Source organism: Nuphar pumila, chromosome 7 (assembly GCF_984573655.1).
Source record: "Nuphar pumila chromosome 7, dmNupPumi1.hap1.1, whole genome shotgun sequence".
NCBI classification, from domain to species: Eukaryota; Viridiplantae; Streptophyta; class Magnoliopsida; order Nymphaeales; family Nymphaeaceae; genus Nuphar; species Nuphar pumila.
Genome location: NC_143255.1, coordinates 119,373,735 through 119,392,957, shown reverse-complemented (window position 1 = coordinate 119,392,957; position 19,223 = coordinate 119,373,735). Strand labels below are relative to the sequence as shown.

The window sequence follows — 19,223 nt, the reverse complement described above, 5'->3', positions numbered from 1 at the left end:
TTTTTATAGAGGCAACTGGGTGTCATGCAGCATTTGGGATCCGTGTTAATATAGTCTTACTTGAGAGAGAGAGAGAGGGGGAAAAGTATCTTAACAAAAAGGCCTTTTCATATTAACAGGGTTTATCTCTAAATGTATGGATAAATTGGTTATTTTTATAGAAAAATAATAAAAGTTATTGACGGCAACACTGGAATGTCATTTGCTTGACCCAAGTAAAAACTTTGGTGCGGAATTGGAAAACCTTAACAAGTTTGAGTGCATATGAATTAGACCAAAAAGTCTGGTTCCTATTGTAGAAACCAATTCATTGGTCGTATTCAATCCCAACCATGCATCTCACCTGATGGAGATGTGCATAGGCCCCACTCTCACCGATCCCAAGTGGATGTGCAGTGGGGATTGAATATAACCCAGGTTCTATACAATGTGACCTGATCTACCCTCCAAAGAGAAAAGGACAGTTTGTTTACTCTTTATTACCAAATTCAGAGATGAAAAAGATAAGTGAATTTTATGTTTAATTGCCAAACCGATGCCAAAATTATGTTTAACTGGAAAACTTTTTCAGGCGTCCCCTCTTCGTCTTCTCTCCGACCCTTATTCCTCGTAGAAAATGCTTAAAGTTACTGATTTACTTAACTGTACTACAACAAAAAAAAGTAAACATTCAATGGTTTAAAAGAATGGATACTTATTTAGCCTTAAGTATAATAGACATTCAATAATTTTAAAACAGAAATGACTAAAGTGTAGCTTCAATAAATCAACTGGAGCAGCCAAATGACAAAAAAAAAAAGTAGCCTAAAGCGATCATATGAGCAATATACAAAAAACTCAGGTGCCTATTCCAAAAGTTTTGAAATACAGGCGAATTAAACGTAACTTTCTCACAGATTTAGGTGGTTAAATGTAAAATTCCCAAAAGGTAAAGGTTGATGGGACGAGATCTTGAAGTAAAGCACACCAACGTGGCCCCCCCAACAGAAGAGAAATAACCCTGCTAAGAAGCAAGGAAGTTGATTCACTTGCCTTTACTCACTTTTTCTTCACTATATAAACGTTTCCCCCATTCCATGCCTATTCATCAAGGCTATCACAACCCTTGTTTGAGTGCACAAGCTCAAAAGAAAGAAGAAAAACATGGCGCACAAGCTGGTGCTGCAGCCAGCCAGGTACGGCCGGCAATTATTTGCTGCCTCCTACGATGCTGAAATAACGAGGATGGTGAAGGAGACTCACAAGGCAGACAGCCTAAGGGTGTTCGATGTCAAGCCGGTGCTTGCCGTCGTCGAGGACATCTTCAGCCTTGCTGCACCCACTGTATTCATAGTAAGACCTCTCTTAATTTAAGTTCCTTATAGTTTTCCTGACGAACAAAGTTCCCCACAGAAGCAGGTAATCTCTGAGTGGGCTCACCAACACCCAAGCCCTTACAGAGCCTACCAGTGAAAAGACACTGTTTTGCCGGTTTAACTTTCAATGACTTCTATATAGGCTGTATCTAACCAAAGTGAGAAGAGAAGAGAGCCTAGATTGAGAGCAGATCAAGGTCATATTGTATATAAACCGATTCCTTGGTTATGTTCAATCTCCACCACACGTCTCACTCGATGGAGATCTGCATGTGCCCCATTCTCATGGTTCCGAAGTGAGATGTGTGGTGAGGATTGAATATAACGGGCAATCATTTGTATACATTACAACCTGTTTTTTTTTTTTAAAGGCAAGCTGGGGTTAGTTAGACCCCTATCGATTATACAACTATACCATTGGGTTTTGAACCTGCAACATCCCAACACAAGGTGACGTGCACTAGCTGGTCCTACCAGACAAGCGGAGACCCCATTGTTCAACACGACCTGATTTACTTTCATGAAGATCAGCATGTTTCATTAGTGATTTTCTCATCACCATGTAAAATGAATACCCGATAATTTATTTTCATCACCATGTAAAATGAATACCCGATAATTTATTTTCGGATAAGGATCTTAAAATGATCTGAATGTGTATTCGAACTTGCCTAGCCGGAGACCGGACCAAGAATTTGGATTCCGATCAATATTTCTGCAAGTTCCCTGTACTAATATATAGTGGTCAAATCCAACCCATCTATGCTTTTTACCGGCAAGAACCTTCATTGATCTAACTGTTTTTTGCAGGACCCAGTATTATCAACTTGAATTCGGATCCATAATCGGCACTAATTCATCAGCGCTAGTTCAGATGTTAAGATTTGGATCTTGATTCTTATACAAACATTATCATAGTAGCGTTTGTTAAAGCACCTTAGTTTATTGATTCTTTTGGGTCTTGGTCCATTGATGGATTAGAATGCAGTTAACCTCTATTAACTGCTGCTGCTACTATTCTGTTGATACTTTGTCCTTGCACCAAATTAACACTGAACTGCAATGTAGACCACTCCATTACAAGAAGTTGCAGCAGAAGACAAGTCTCATACGGCAACGACAATCGATACTACTCTGGACGCACTGGCTTACACCATCCACAAGATTGCTTGCGAGGTATGATCAGCCCACTGAGCCATGGCTAAGGGCATTAGTTTTAACAAGTGTTGTTAAAATTGTGGTCTGAATCAATGTTGTCAGTATCGGAATCGGAACTGTATCGTTTGGCCAATCCGATAGTGAGAACTAGGTATTTTTGCTTTTTGTTTTTTTTTGAAAATCCGACCCTCCAGATGGTTGAGCATGGTCCATTTGCTGGGAAACATAGGTGCAAGCTGCATCTGCTCAACCTTAGTCTCGCTTGTTGTTGTGGCGACAGATATCATGCAAGTGCTCAGGCAGCGTGGACGCACATGAAACAACAATGGCACTCCTCACCAACATGCTGAGCCAATTTGCCTGGGACGGAAAGGTGGTGCTGACCCTGGCTGCCTTTGCCATGAGCTACGGGGAGTTTTGGCTCACTGGCCAGCTCCATGCAGTCAACCCCCTAGCCAAGTCCGTCGCACTCCTAAAGCAGCTGCCGGACATGTTGGAGCACGTCGGGGCGCTCAAGCCCCGGTTCGAGGCCCTGAACAACTTGGTCAAGTCGCTGCTGGTCCTCACAAAGTGCATGATCGAGTTCAATGACATGCCCATGGACTACATCTCCTTGGACACCCCTGCCCTGGCAACAGCCACCTCCCACATCCCAACTGCAGTGTATTGGATCATCAAGAGCGTTGTGACATCCTCATCTCAAATCATGGGGCTGATTGGCATGAGCCATGAGTAAGTAATGAGAGCAGATCATGTCATATTGTACATAACCAATTCTTCGGTCATATCCCATCCCAACAGCACATCTCACTTTATGGAGATGCCAATGAGCCCCAGTCTCACATTTACCAAGCCAAACACGCTTTTTGGGGACAAGGGATCAAGTGGAATCACATTGCACACTTTAGTGTGCTGCTGCACCTGATCCGCCCTCCATCTTCTGTTGGGCAAGATGGAGCGTGGATCAGTTGTAGCAGCACACTAAAGTGCGCAATGCGATCGCACCTGATCCGCCCTCCTTTTGGGGATTGAATATAACCATTCGTTCTTGATCTGATCCCCAAATTAGTACTTGCATGGTTATCTTCATTAGCAACATCATTTTTCGTCATCGAATCCAGTCTGATATACACTAGGTTCAGGTACCTCTCTTCAACTTCAGAGGCTTGGGAGCTTTCTAGCTTGGCTCTCAAAGTGAATAACATATACGGTCACCTAAGCAAGCAACTGGAAAAATGCCGCCATGCCATAGGTAAGAAAAGAACACCAAGGGTACGTTAGGCTGTTTCTTTTAAAAACATGATTCAGAATCTCAGGCAAATTAGATTTGCATTCACTTTCTCACATCTTACTTTTTATGTTCGGCTGCTTATACAAATGAGATTCACTTTTTATTCAAATGAGAAAGTGAATCTCATGTGATCCAACATAACATGCACTAAGATTGAAGAATATTAGGCATTATTTTACTAACCAAATGTAGGTCTGTACATGACCTGAGCTCAAGCCGAGCTTAGGCTGTTCAAGCTCAACTTGGGTCAAGCTCGAATCATCTTAAGCCATTTGATCTTATTAGAAAAAAATGAAATTTTGAGGGGGCGCGCAGGATTCAAACCCGCGACCTCTTTGTAATTTCCCGACTTCTGTAGGACATTTTTTTTGCCTATTGTGCAACGAAATATCTGTATTATGACATTTAATGAGCCTACGTACTCGAGCTTAATCGAGCTCGATTGGAACTGATCAGGCTCAGATTATTTACAAAAATGAGTCTAGGCATTTGCTCGAGCTCGGCTCATTTATTTACACGAACCAGCCTTAGTCAAGCTTGAATGAGGCAAGCCGTGAGCCAAGATCGAGTAGCTCAATTCATTGTGCATCCCTAACTAAACAGCAGGTTCCTCTCATTGGGCATTCATGAGAATTCTCTCTCCACTTACCATAGACATTGATTTTAACAGAGGAGAAGAGGCAGGCAGAGTCTTATCAAGCTATTGAACATCTATTCGCAACACCACACCTTGATAACATGAAGATCTTGAGGCTCATTTTCCCTTCAAAAGATGACTGCCCCTTCATTCACCGCTCACATCAAAAGAAGGTCAGTATTTGTAGAGCCTAATTTTGAAAGTTACATGCATGCACATCTTAAGCATCTTTTTACCTTTATTTCTTCATAAAATCTATTTTCTAATTTTTAAAATTTATTTATTCTTACCCATATTTTGCAAAAAATGCGAGATTTATAAAAATTTTCCATTTCTCACGAGATTTTGGCTGCTGAGACCTTTAAACCCTTTGTCACAACTCCATTTGCTGCAAGATGCCCACAACGGCTCTGCTCATCTGTTAGGGGTGACTTGGGAACGTCACCAAGTTGACAGGACATCACAAGTTTGAAACCCGTGGGTGGCATCCCTTGCCTTAAGGTAGAATCTGGGTGTGCTCCAGTGGGCAGGGGGGCCTCAAGGGTTTTACCAACCGAAGGCCAGCCAATATCAATGATAGAGGGTTTTTCCCTTGGATTATCAAAAAAAAAAAAAAAACTCCAATTAGTGCAAGATGTGAAAAGATATTAGTAGTGACTGAGCTCAATACGAGAGACACAGCATCAAAGCTCCTTGCACTATACTGGAGGACTTACCAAGTATACACATACATTTTATTGTTGTATTTCCTATTGTTTGCAGATAAATGTGGAGGTTCTGCGAAGAAAGATGCTACTACTGTTGATTTCAGACCTACAGTTCATGCCGGAGGAGCTTTCATTTCTTGGCCAAGTCTATGAAGCCACCCATGCAGGAGACGGTTATGAAAGCGCTTACGAGTTTGTGTGGGTTCCCATGCTGGACCAAGCTGACCCACTGGTTCATGCCGCGGAACCCAGCAGCACTAGTCTGATTGACCAGCAAGGGAAGGCTCTGACAGAACTGGCAGCCAAAATGCCATGGTATACTGCATACCCACACCCACATCCTAAATCAGCATTTGTTAGATACATATGCAAGGAATGGAAATACAGCAATAAGTCTATCTTGGTGGTTTTGGATGGACAAGGTAAGGTCACAAATCTAAATGCTTTGTATATGGTGTACATTTGGGGCACCCTGGCATATCCCTTCTCAAGTGCAAGAGAAGAAGCACTCTGGAAAGCTGAGACATGGAGGCTAGAGCTTGTGGTGGATGGCATTGACATTAGCTTGTCTACATGGGTATGCATCTAAGCAATCTTTTACCCTCTTTTTTTTTGACAATTAGCAATTTTTTACATTTCAAGAAATTACTTCAATAGGTAGTCTAGATCAGAGTTATAATAAGCTTCTTAGATAGGTGAGAAGCCTACTTCCTGGAAACTCGCTTACTCTTGCTTCTGAAACTTGACAAGAATTTCGATTCTCCCACGCTTCTCCTATGCTTTTCACACACTTAATCTATTCTTCTTATATATTTTCGTAGTCTACTTTTTTTGTTTTGTATATGTTTCCTCACACACTTCCATGCATTTTCTTTAAATTGACATCTTTTTTAGTTTTTGTTAAAATTTAATTCTTACACTAAAAAATTATAAAATTTAAGAATACTCACTTTTATTTTAGTTTTTGTTTGCGTTCCATTTCGATTCTCATTCAATTCTTATATTATTTTTTATTCCTCGCTTTCTTTGCTTCTTCTTCCCCTTTCTAGTCTGGCAACCTTGGTCTAGATCTCAAAGTTGCGACAAGGCTTGAATGCCATGAAACAGTTATGGTGCATTTTATTGCCCGGAAGATCGAGAGCAGATCCAGTACTCAATGCCGAGTACGCGGATAAGTACTCAGCCCACACAAAACACAGAAAATCGCTGCATGAAAATTGGCAAGTCGCTGCAAGCAATGGGTGCACATTACACATGGTGAGTTTTTTGTGTTTTGTGTGGGCCGAGTGGCTTGTTAAGTACTAGGCCCGAGTACTGGATCTGCTCTCTCGGAGATCCTCGGAGATCCTCGGATCTCATGGCTCAAGTTCTGATATATATGGCGTAGGCCCCACACTGGATCCGACCCTCAAGCAAACTAAGGAATCTCATATCTGATTTTGGTCTTATTAAGAGTAGGCACAAGCATCTTTCATTGTTTCTGAATTGAACATCAAATATTTTGTGAACAACAAATTGATTTCAATTACAGATAAGTGAAGGCAAGTACGTTTGCTTGTATGGAGGAGAGGACATTGAATGGATCAGGAAGTTCACAAGCAAGATGAAAGAAATTATGAAGGCAGCAAATATCACCATAGAGATGATATATGTGGGAAAGAACAATCCACAAATGCCAGTGAAGAAGATCATTGATGTGATCAAGAAAGAGAATCTGAGCCTCTATTGGAATTTTGAGAGCATTTGGTTCTTCTGGAAAAGGCTGGAGAGCATGCTGCACTCGAAAATGCACAGCGAAAAGACCACGGATGCTGATAAGATATTGGAAGAGGTGATCACCCTGCTCACATATGGCAACAGCGCCCATGGTTGGGCAATTATAAGCAAAGGCTCTCTTGACATGGTGAAGGCTGAAGGGGCAATGGTCTTGAGCCTCGTGGGCAAGTATGATACATGGAAGGATAAAATTCCCGGGCAGGGATTCATAGCAGCAGTTCAACATGGACTGGATCCTCTCAAGACCGCCGATCACTGCGTTCGGCTTGTGCTTCCCAGCCATAGTCCAGTACATCATGTGTCATGCCCCGAATGCAGGCGGGTCATGGAGAGGTACCTTCTCTTCCAATGCTGTGATGCCCAGGTTAGCACGCCGGCTCCAACACCTCCACCTGCTGCTCAAGTTGCGGCTGCTGCCCTGGTTGCAGCTCCAACACCTCCACCTGTTGCTCAAGTTGCGGCTGCTGCCCCGGTTGCAGCTCCAACACCTCCACCTGCTGCTCAAGTTGCAGCTGCTGCCCCGGTTGCAGCTACAGCACCTCCACCTGCTGCTCAAGTTGCGACTGCTGCCCAGGTTGCTGCCCCAACACCTCCACCTGCTGCTCAAGTTGCGGCTCCTGCCCAAGGTGCAGCTCCAACACCTCAACCTGCTGTTCTAGTTGGAGCACCAGTCATGCTGCTGTAGTAGCCATTTTCAGTCAGGGGTTCTCCACTAAATAAAGGCCTTTGAAAGTATGGTCCTGTTTGGGGGCCATGAATAGATTTGTTTGAGTGGGTTTTTTAATTTTCTTTATGTTGATTGATGCTGCTGTCTGTTTGTTGAGTGTATCCACAGTTCCATTTGTGGAACCTGTATTTGCAGTCCTCTTTGTGTCCAGAAGATTTCGGCTTCAAGAGTGATTCAATAGCATAGCTTTCCCTTCCCTTTGAGGTTATCAATTTCGTTAACTATGCTGTTATGATGCGGTTGTAGAAAATTATGGCATCTTTAAGCTTTTTTTTTTTTCGCCTAAACGACCGACCAATGATGTGTAGAAAGATAAAAACTGGAAAACAAGGAACTGAACCTGCAAAACAAGGAGCTGACCTCTCTTTCTCTCATTAAATTTTAATAAAAATCTCATGATGTATTCCATGATTAGAACTACATTAAACAAGAACTGGTTTCGTCATTTCAGAAACACTTGGTAGGCACAAGTAACCCAAACAAACCCAAGCAAGTATAAAATTAATTCTTCTAGGCATTTAGTTGAACACTTGGCAGGTACAACCAAATTTCAATTATCAAACATAGACGAACAAGAGCTAAACATAGCAGCATTAAAAGCACAAATATTAGATAAAGATTAACATAAAATTCGTACAAATGAAGTTGACGTTTATGATCAAAAGGATTAAAAAAATAAAATCAAGTTATGGGACCACCTTCATTTCGTCATATAATATAGTTTTAGGAACCAATGATCCAAGTTACCTACAAAAGCATAAAAGCCCACTTGTCAAAAAAAACCCGTCACAAACAATCTCCCAAAATTTTAAGAGAGAGAGCAATGGGTCAGCTTAGGGATGACCCGAACCCGCCCATATAACTAACAACCGAGTTTGGGTTCAGCTTCAGATTTTGTAGGGTCATGAAAATAAAATCTCAAACCGGGAACCCGCATAATTTTAGAAATTTATTTTTATCAAAAACATGTATAAAATACTCAAGTCGGGTCAGGTATCCAACAAAAATCATGACCCAAACCCAGCCCACACATTGCTCAGGTTGAGTTTGGATCGACCTGAATATTATTCTGGTCAGCACTTTCCATGCCCATGTTAAAAAATTCAGGTTCGAGTCAGGTTGCTGATATAAACCAGACTCGTTGACAGCTATAGAGAGAGTCATGGGTCTGGTAAGGGATCGCTAATATGGGTTTGGACCAATATGAAACGTATACACGTGTGAACAAGATTTTATACAACCCGTTTCTTGTTGGACTAGATTCGAAATTCTGTACAATTGTGAACATTTGTGTGGTGGCCCTATAGTGACAAACGTTTTAAGCGGCAATGTCTCATTTTTTAAAAACTTGCGAGAAATTGAAAATTTTTCATAAATCTTGTGTTTTTTTTCGGCAAAATCTTGGCAATAAAAAAATAAATTTAAAAATATAAAATTTATTTTTATAAAAAAATATTAATAAAAATGATTTAAAAATAAAAATACATGCTTTTTTGTGATAAATAGTCGTTTAAAACGTAAATATCATGTTTAAATCACGGTATTTATGTTTTTTCATAAATCTCGCTATATTTTAAAAATCTCGCGATATTTTGAAAATCTAGCGAGAAATTGTTGTTTTAAACTTTCAAGCAATTTCTCATGATATTATCGCAAGATTTTCGTAAATCTCACGATATTTGTCACTATGGGTGGCCCTTTGGAGTCAAGATCACAACCCCAAGACTTGTAGATTTATAAGAATCATGTGGGCCAAGCTGTAGGACCAAGCCCTTACCTGCTTGTGCTTTCTTTTCTAAGTGCCGGCTTCTTTTTCTTTTAGAAAGGCAAGCTGCCCCAACCAGTTATACATCTATACCATTGGGTTTTGAACCTACAACATCCCAACACAAGGTGACGTGCACTAGCTGCTCCCACCAGACAAGCGGAGCCCCCGTTTGTCCCTTTTGGCTTCTTCTTACCTAACTGCTATGCAAAACTTAAAACATATACAAGCTGGGCGTGAAGAAAAGCTGTTGGTCTAGTCTTGGCTTTTTGGCTTTCTTTTCCAAGTCTCCGTTTTGGCTTTTTCTTACCTGGTTGCAATGCACAACTTAAAACTGCAGGCCCCCTGTTCAGACTCCTAAGTGAGCTCGGTGAAGCAAGCCATGAGCCTCTCATACAACATATACAAGTCGAGCCCGAACACTTGGGATCATACCGATGTGAGTAGATGGTATCCGCTTACCACTTTTTTTGGCATACTACCAGCTTATTGGCTTTTGAAGGGGATTTTTTTAGGGTTTCCTTAAATTTGACCATCAAAATGTGTTCTATATGATCGATTTTATAGAAATTGTAAAACTTGTGTTGGATCCAGACCCGAAACCCCTCCCGTGTTTTCTATTTAAACATGGAGCGGGGGGAGGGTTATCCTTTTATGCATAGGAGAACCCCCCCGACAATCCCTCTCCCCGCTCTTTCTCACCCCGTTCCTCTTCCTCCCTCGGCTCGTCGAAGCCGTCCTTGCACCGGCGACCTTCCCCTGCGCCTCTTCTCTCTCTCCCTGGAGCTCGACGCCTGCTCCACCCCTCAGGTGCGTCTTCCCCACGTGTCTTCTTCTTCTTCTTCCTCCTCTGCTTGCTCATAGGAAAGCAGCAGTTGTCGGCTGCTGCTATGGTCGTTAGGTGCCGACCCGGAGGGGCGGCTGAAGCCGCCACCCCCTTGCACCCTTTTCTCTCATCCCTCTGTTAACAATAGAGGGGAGGGCACCTCTCTCCTCCTCCCTCTCTCTCTCCCCCCCCCCCCCCCCCCCCACACACACACACACACACACCTCGTTTCTTCTTCTATTTTAACGAACAGGAGGCAAGACCGTTGCCTCCTATCCCTCCGTCTCTTTTCGGTCAGTGGGCAAGGGTGGCACCCCTGCCTTCCCTGTTTTTTTGGTTGGTGAGCAGGGGCTAAGCCCCTGCCTTTGCCCCTCCCTCTTTTTTCGGATGGCAGGTAGGGGCGTGACCCTTGGCCTCCTCTTCTTTTCAGGCCGGCGGGCTGGGGCGCAACCCTACCCTCTTTGTGTTTTTCTCAGCTGACAGGCAAAGGCGATGCCCCTGCCTCCTCCACTTTTCTGGCCGTCAGGTAGGGGAGACACCCTTGCCTCCTTCTCTATTTTTTCGGCCAACATGCATGGGGTGACACCCCTGCTTGTCTTTATTGTAACATGAGGGCAGGGGCACAGCCCCCTACCTTCCCTTGTTTTTCAGCCAGTAGGCAAGGGCGACACCCTTGCCTCCCTTTTTTCGGCCAGCAGGAAGGGGCGTCGCACCCTTGCCCCCACCCATCCCCTCTTGCAGCTAGTTGGGCTCGGTCGAGCCCGGCTGACCCTGGGCCTTTGCAACACAAATATGCCAACACATGATTTTGAAAAGGAATTTTCTTGTTGGCATTTTCACAGAGCTACGAATACTTTACTGCACCCCATCGACACAATGGACGCGGCACACGCAGCAATGCATAAGCCTTTAAAGACCTACACTCAGAATCGTTAGCAAGTTCGACCATCTCCGAGGTAGGAGAAAGTTGCGCAAAGGACAATGGATGGACAAATATTAAAACTTGTGAATTATATATATATATATATATATATATATACATTACGCATTTAATTCAAGAACATAATTTTGTGATTCTTGTCGTCTTTCTTTTATGTCATTTACTTTGACGTCGCACTTTTACGTGTACAGGCTTTTGCTTACGCATTTATTTAGCTCGATACGTGGTTTCATATATCGAGCATTGCTTTATGTCATTTACTTTGCCATCACACTTTTACGTGCACAGGCTTCTACTTACGTATTTATTTAGCTCAATATGTAGTTTCACATATCGAGCATTGCTTTATGTCTTTTACTTTGTCGTCGTATTATCACGTGCATAGGATATTGCTTATGCATTTATTTAGCTGGGGTATAATTTTGTACCACGTACATTGCTTATGCATTTATTTAACCGAGATATGGTTTTGTACCTCATGCACTACTTACACATTTATTTAGTTGGGGTATAGTTTCATACCTCGTGCACTGCTTACGTATTTATTTAGCTCGATATACGGTTTTGCACATCGAGCCTTGCTTTATACCTTGCCGTCGTGCTGAAATATGCATAGGCCTACATGATGTAATATATATATATATATATATATATATATATATATATATATTATTGGTACATATATCTAACCTCGTAAGGTATGCAGTTGCGTACTCTTTTTTACCTCGAACGGGCTTGCGCTTTTACAAAAAATATGGATTTACCCATGAATGTAAAAACTTTAAAGAAAAAGGTTTTCTTGCCAGAATCCAGTATTCCAAAAATGAGTAGTTTTTGAAAAGCAAGATTCAAACACCTGGAGGTTGCCTAATTGCAACTACGTTTTTCCCAAACCAGCACGATAGGAGGAAATGTTTTAACTTCGGTTTAATGTCCGATATGATCCAAATATCCCCAGTTGAAAATATGAGAATGTATTTGGTTGGGTTTCTTTCTGAGAAACCCATACCCATTTTATCATAAGCAGTATTGAGAGACATGCGCAACATGTTGATACTACGATAACTGAATGAGAGATTCTTGGTGATCTAGTATCGTACAAATTGCACATTGATATAAAAGTTGCTAGAAAGACCAAATCATGTCAAACTAAATTAAAGTGGTTACATCATTTATTTCATGAAACAATTAAGTTGGGGTTTCTTTTGAGAAACTAATACTCCTCTCATCGTAGCGGTACTATCAAACATGCATGGCATGTAGTACTATGATGATTAGATAAGAGGTTATAGAAACCTCGAAGCGTGGAAAATGCACATTGTTGAAATTTTCATAATGGTGATGATCGCCATCACGAGCATGATGCTCGAGCTGGTTTGAAAGACCAGAGAATGTAGAATGGGTCTTCAGTTAAATAAAACCTGACACACTTGTTCTTCTCTATATTTTCGTTAAGGGAGAGGATGGGATGGTACAAAAACTTCGATGGACAAGTTGTGAATAACCACCCATCGAGCAAATGACTCGGTGTCCCTAGTCATTGGAGTTAGGGGACGGGACTACAAAAAATTATCATAGGTGGTAGATCTCATGGAACTTCTGCAGAAGTTAAATTCATCATTTGCCACAAATGTCTTTGAAGAATCCTCTCTCGGTCACCGACCATCCTCTTAGGAATGGACTCAGCTAGCTATTTGGGGTATGAAAAATACATAGCATAACAAACTCGCGGGCAGTCTCAGTTGTTTCTACGTTTTGCTCTTATGCGTACCCTCAGGACAACTAATATCGAAACAAAGTTGTCATATTCACTTTACTTATTTTGACTTGCACACCGAGAAATGAACGATGTATATATTAGTTTGGGTTTTGAATTATGCTCATTTTTACTCATTCTGCTTATTCTTCGAAGACATCTGATAATATAAGAATGATACAAAAACAAGATTAGTATGCTCATTTTTGCATAACCTGAATTGCATATCATGTATGAAATAAAGCATACATTAGTTTTGTCCTAAATTATTATACATGTGCACTTAATAGTTTTTTATGAAATTGACCCATCTTATGGGTACAAGTGATGATTAGGTCGGTACGACAAGCAATGACACGATAACGTGATAGTATCAAGATGAGACTTTTTTCCTAATGTTTCGCTCCTGAGGACATTTTTGAAATTTTGCATAAGGGTTTCTCTGAAAATTCCTCATTTGTATAAACTCTAAATTATTAAAATTGCATTTCTTTTTAATATATTTGGTTTTGAATGCACGAAGTTTCAAATCTATTGTGTAAAGAAAAGGTTTTGCAAGTAATGCGCCCAAAGTCAGTTGACTTGTTATTTCAAAAACACAATTTTTTGCTGAATTACTATTTAAAACTCTGATAAAGAAATGATTATAAGGCTTTCAAAACTCCTCTTAAAAGGTTACAAGTTCAGGATTTTGGGGCCGTTACAAAAATCGACTATTGAATCATTAGATTGTGACATGTAGTTAAGTATTTATAAAGTTTAAAAATTGGTTGTCTAAAATTTTCTCAAATATTCAAGGCTTAAAAAATCATGCTTTTTATCTAAAAAGCATGATCCAAGTGTTGTTTTCAAGCAAATAGATCATGTCGAACATATCTGTAGAGTTATATTTATATATGGTCATTAGATTATATTTAATGGAAACATGTGAACCAACATTTTTAACCCTCTTTGGAAATTCAACCCCACAAATGCATTTGGAGTGGTCCATTTGTTAAGAATCGACTATTGGATCATGTATTTTCGATAAAAAAATATGAGTTTTGATGCTTAAATATTTACAAAATTTTGAGCCATTGACTTTTGGCATTGAAAGGTCCTTCTTATGCATTGTAATTGGATGATCCAAGAGTTTGTTTATATAAAACAAAGCATTTAGATCATCTTCGTACGGTAAACTTTTAAAAAAAATAAAAAAACCTATTAAAATCTTGTTCATATTCCAATTCATATATTTTTAATTAATATATTGGCTATATATATAGTGTTAATCTGCCATTAAACAAGTTTGGTTTAATATTAGATGAATTCAACCTTATAAAAATGACTAAAATATTCTTAAAATAATAATATTTTTTGAAAATTCAAGCTTATTTTTTGGGCATTATAGGTCTTTTGAACTTGAAGGAAATTAAAAAGTCAAACACCTTTTTCAAAAAAGTAACTTTATAAAGTCATCAAAATTATCTTTTTTACTTTAAAAAGTAACCTTGCAATTTCAAAAATATCATTTTAAATATGTTTTAGTTATTTTCATAAGGTTAAATCCATCTAATGTTAAACATGACTTAATGCTATATATATAATGATTGGTAGCTACTCACACATTAGGTGCTAAATGAGCGTGATAAATGTATTTTTTAGTTTTTTTTATTTTATTTATAATTTTTGACTGTACTGATATGATCTATGTACTTGATTCTATATGGATCAACTCTTGAAGCGTTCGATTCCGACACATGGTTGGGTTTTTATAAGGTTCAAAAACTCAATGGTCCAAAAATTTTGTAAAATTTTTATACTCTAAATATCATTTTTTTTAGTGAAAACACATGATCCAGGTGTGGATTCCTCATAAATAGACTATGCTAAATACATTTATGGGGTCCAAACTGCAAAAAAAATATGGGTAGAGAAACCCATTTAGCACATATCATTTAGTGCCTAACGTGTGAGCAGCTCTCTCTCTCTCTCTCTCTCTCTCTCTCTCTCTCTATATATATATATATATATATATATATATATATATATATATATATATATATATATATATATATATATAAGTGCCTACTGCAACCTACCGCAATCAAATTAAGGGGTTCGAGTTGTTTTTTTTTTTCAAATCTGGCCATGCAAATGCATCCGGTTATACCATCAAATTTCAAACGTTATAAAAACCTAAACCTACATGCACGTCATAATAAAATGATACAAGAGTCTATATCTATAAAATTAAATACACAGATTCGAGAAGAACACGGAAAAGTGTCCTTCAAAAGCCTTATAGGCAGCGGTAGGCACAAATAAGTGTAGGCAGCTACTCTCTACTCACAAACACATAGAGAAAGCAGTAGCTGCCTATCATTTTCTGGATAACTGCTAGCAATTTATTTAAAGACTTTCAGTGGCACTTTTGAAGCATTGTTGAAGGTCTTTTGACCTTTAACGACTGTTATGTGCATGGCTAAAAGCCCTTTTACAGAGCGAGTGCACTAAGCATCTATCACATGCGTTCACTGATGAGTTGGGCGGTAGGTGATATATATATATATGTGTGTGTGTGTGTGTGTATATATATATAATCATTTTTTGTGAAAAAGTTTATAAAATCAAAATTTTAAAATACAATAAAAACAAATATCTGGCCCTCTATTTCTCTCTCTTTGTTATTCTTTCATGTTCAAATGAAATGGTGTCTTCTTGGATATTTGAGGATAAAGGTACAACAAAATTTCATGATGGCATGATTTGGTTTGAATAGGATTGCACAATGAGTTGAGCTAGCTCGAGATCGGCTTCTTTCAACTTCGCGCAGACTCGTTCGATTGGTTTAATGATTTGAGCTTGAGCAAGCGCTCAGGCTCATGACATGTAAATGAGCTGAGCTTGATTAGACATTTGAGCTCATTTAAACTTGATTAGCCCGATAAAGCTCGGCTTGTATAGTTGTATAAGGGTTTAAGGTTAGCATATGTATATATTTGTTGAATATATGTCAAAAAAAAAATCAAAGCCGAAAGTAATAAGATTTGAACTCTGTACAAAAAATTACTTTGTTTTAAAACTCGAATCAATAAGATTTAAAATGTAAACCTATTTTTTGCAAGCCAAACACTTCAACTTTTTATTTTACAATGTATTATATGATATCAAATATATTTATTACTACTTAATGAGTCATGAGCCGAGCCATACACATATTATTCATATTCATGAGCCTATTTTACAAGTTTGAATAAGCTCCCTATGAGCCAAACACAAGTCGAACCACGAGCAGCTCATCTCCTTTCTCAGCCCTAGCTCCAAGCGAATCTAAGGAGGCACATGACTAGCAAAAAGGGACCAGTCCTTTCACATAGGATGGGTTCCTTCTAGCCATCAAAGTGAAGCATCTAGACTGTTAGGATTGGTCCACATATCCTAGTTGTTGATTGGACGTCTAGGATTGAATGTAGGATGGAACCCATCCTATGTCAAAGGATTAGATCCGTATGCTCCATTACTAGTGGGTTAAATTTCCAATTTATACTCTTTTCAGAAAGAAATTAGGGAAACCTTTGGCAAGAATATTAATTCTGCCTTCACCAAACAATGCGCATGGAAAATTATCATGGTCCAACCATATTAATTTTTAGACATTCATATGACCATAGAAAATTTTCTTTTCTTGATTATCGTAAACTCATAATTTAATGACAGTATGGAAGAATTGAAACAAGAAAACAAAGAAATAAATGGTAAAAATAAGGATATCATGGTGTTACTTACCCAAGAGCACTATTTTATGAGAAAATTTGTAAGCAAGCTAGTTTTTATGGGTAAATAATATTGTTAGAATTTGGATCAAAACTATCTTGATGTATTCTCTTTATTTTTCATTTTATCCTAAGTTTGTAAGTAATGGGTTCTCTCAAGGGCATTAGATCTTGGTCTTGTGCATTACTTTATTCTTGAACCGTAACTTTAGATTTGGATCTTTTTAGTACTTGGGACAAATCTAATCTCCAAGTTTAAAATCAACCGTTGACCAGCTCATTAATTGACTTTGACCAAGCCTTGAAATTTAGTTGCTATTTGGATCAAGATCCAGTTATAGTTCAGATCCTGATCCAATTGCTATTTGGATCTAGAATTAGTTATAGTTCAAGTTCAATTCTTGATCCAGTTGCTATTCGAATCCATATCTAGTTACAGTTCGGATCTTGATTCAGTTGCTATTCGGATATTGATTCAGTTGCTATTCAGATATAGATTCAACTATTGTTTGGATCATGATCCAATTGTTATTCGTATCCAGATAAAGTTAAAGTTTGAATCCCTATCCAATTGTTGTTCGACTTCAAATCCAACTATAGTTCAGATCCATCTCCAGTTGAAGTTCAGAACCACAAGTCTCACTCGATGGAGATCTGCATGGGCCCCATTCTCATGGTTCCGAAGTGAGATGTGTGGTGAGGATTGAATATAACAGGCAATCATTTGTATATAATACAACCTGGGTTTTTTTTTAAAGGCAAGCTGGCGTTAGGCAGACCCCTACCAGTTATACAACTATACCGTTGGGTTTTGAACCTGCAACGTCCCAACACAAGGTCGCGTGCACTAGCTGGTCCTACCAGACAAGCGGAGCCCCCATTGGTCAACACGACCTGATTTACTTTCAACGAAGATCAGCATGTTTCATTAGTGATTTTCTCATCACCATGTAAAATGTATACCCGATAATTTATTTTAGGATATGGATCTTAAAATGATCTGAATGTGTATTCGAACTTGCCTAGCCGGAGACCGTACCAAGAATTTGGATTCCGATCAATATTTTCTAGTGGTCAAATCCAAACCATCTATGCTTTTTACCGGCAAAAACCTTCATTGATCTAACTGTTTTTTTCAGAACCCAGTATTATCAACTTGAATTAGGATCCATAATCGGCACTAATTCATCAGCGCTAGTTCAGATGTTAAGATTTGGATCTTGATTCTTATACAAACATTATCATAATAGCGTTTGTTAAAGCACCTTAGTATATTGATTCTTTTGGGTCTTGGTCCATTAATGGATTAGAATGCAGTTAACCTGTATTAACTGCTGCTGCTACTATTTTGTTGATACTTTGTCCTTGCACCAAATTAACACTGAACTGCAATGTAGACCACTCCATTACAAGAAGTTGCAGCAGAAGACAAGTCTCACACGGCAACGACAATCGATACTACTCTGGACGCACTGGCTTACACCCCTGGTCGCTGCTGGTCCTCACAAAGTGCATGATCGAGTTGAATGACATGCCCATGGACTACATCTCCTTGGACACCCCTGCCCTGGCAACAGCCCCCTCCCACATCCCAACTGCAGTGTATTGGATCATCAAGAGCGTTGTGACATCCTCATCTCAAATCATGGGGCTGATTGGCATGAGCCATGAGTAAGTAGTGAGAGCAGATCATGTCATATTGTACATAACCAATTCTTAGGTCATATCCCATCCCAACCGCACATCTCACTTTATTGAGATGCCAATGAGACCCAGTCTCACATTTACCAAGTCAAACACGCTTTTGGGGACAAGGGATCAAGTGGAATCACATTGCACACTTTAGTGTGCTGCTGCACCTGATCCGCCCTCCATCTTCTGTTGGGCAAGATGGAGCGTGGATCAGTTGTAGCAGCACGCTCGTAAAAAAAAAAAATTGTTCAAGCTCAACTTGTGTCAAGCTCGAATCATCTTAAGCCATTTGATCTTATTAGAAAAAAATGAAATTTTGAGGGGGGTGCACAGGATTCAAATCCGCGACCTCTTTGTAATTTCCAAACTTCTGTAGGACTTTTTTACACAAACACACATATATGGGTTAATCTAACATTAAATTGGTTGTGTCTAACATTAGATCAATTCAACCTTATAAAAATATCTAAAACACCTTAAAAAAAATGCAAGGTTACTTTTTGAGGTTAAAAAAATAACTTTGATAGCTTCATCAAGATTTTTTTTTTGAAAAGGTGTTTGACTTTTCAATTCCCTCCAAGTTCAAAAGACCTATATTGCCTAAAAAAGTAACCTTATATTTTCAAAAAATGCTTTTATTTTAACGATGTTTTTAGTTATTTCATAAGGTCGAATCCATATATATATATGGTCATTATATTATATTTAATGGAAACATGTGAACCAATATTTTCAACACTTTTTGGAAATTCAACCCCACAAATGCATTCAGTGTGGTCCATTTGTTAAGAATCGACTGTTGGATCCTGTATTTTTGATGAAAAATATGATTTTTGAT

The 19,223-nt window shown here is 39.2% G+C and overlaps 1 protein-coding gene across 1 annotated transcript; it reads left to right on the top strand.

The window, feature by feature from the left end:
- Positions 1 to 1,143: 1,143 nt before the first annotated feature.
- LOC149833187 (protein SIEVE ELEMENT OCCLUSION B-like) lies at positions 1,144 to 7,609 on the top strand. The gene is made up of 7 exons (XM_090013382.1): positions 1,144 to 1,332; positions 2,424 to 2,531; positions 2,770 to 3,245; positions 3,656 to 3,765; positions 4,475 to 4,614; positions 5,204 to 5,725; positions 6,680 to 7,609. The coding sequence occupies exons 1-7, from the start codon at positions 1,144 to 1,146 to the stop codon at positions 7,607 to 7,609; spliced, it is 2,475 nt and encodes an 824-aa protein (XP_089869508.1).
- Positions 7,610 to 19,223: the final 11,614 nt, after the last annotated feature.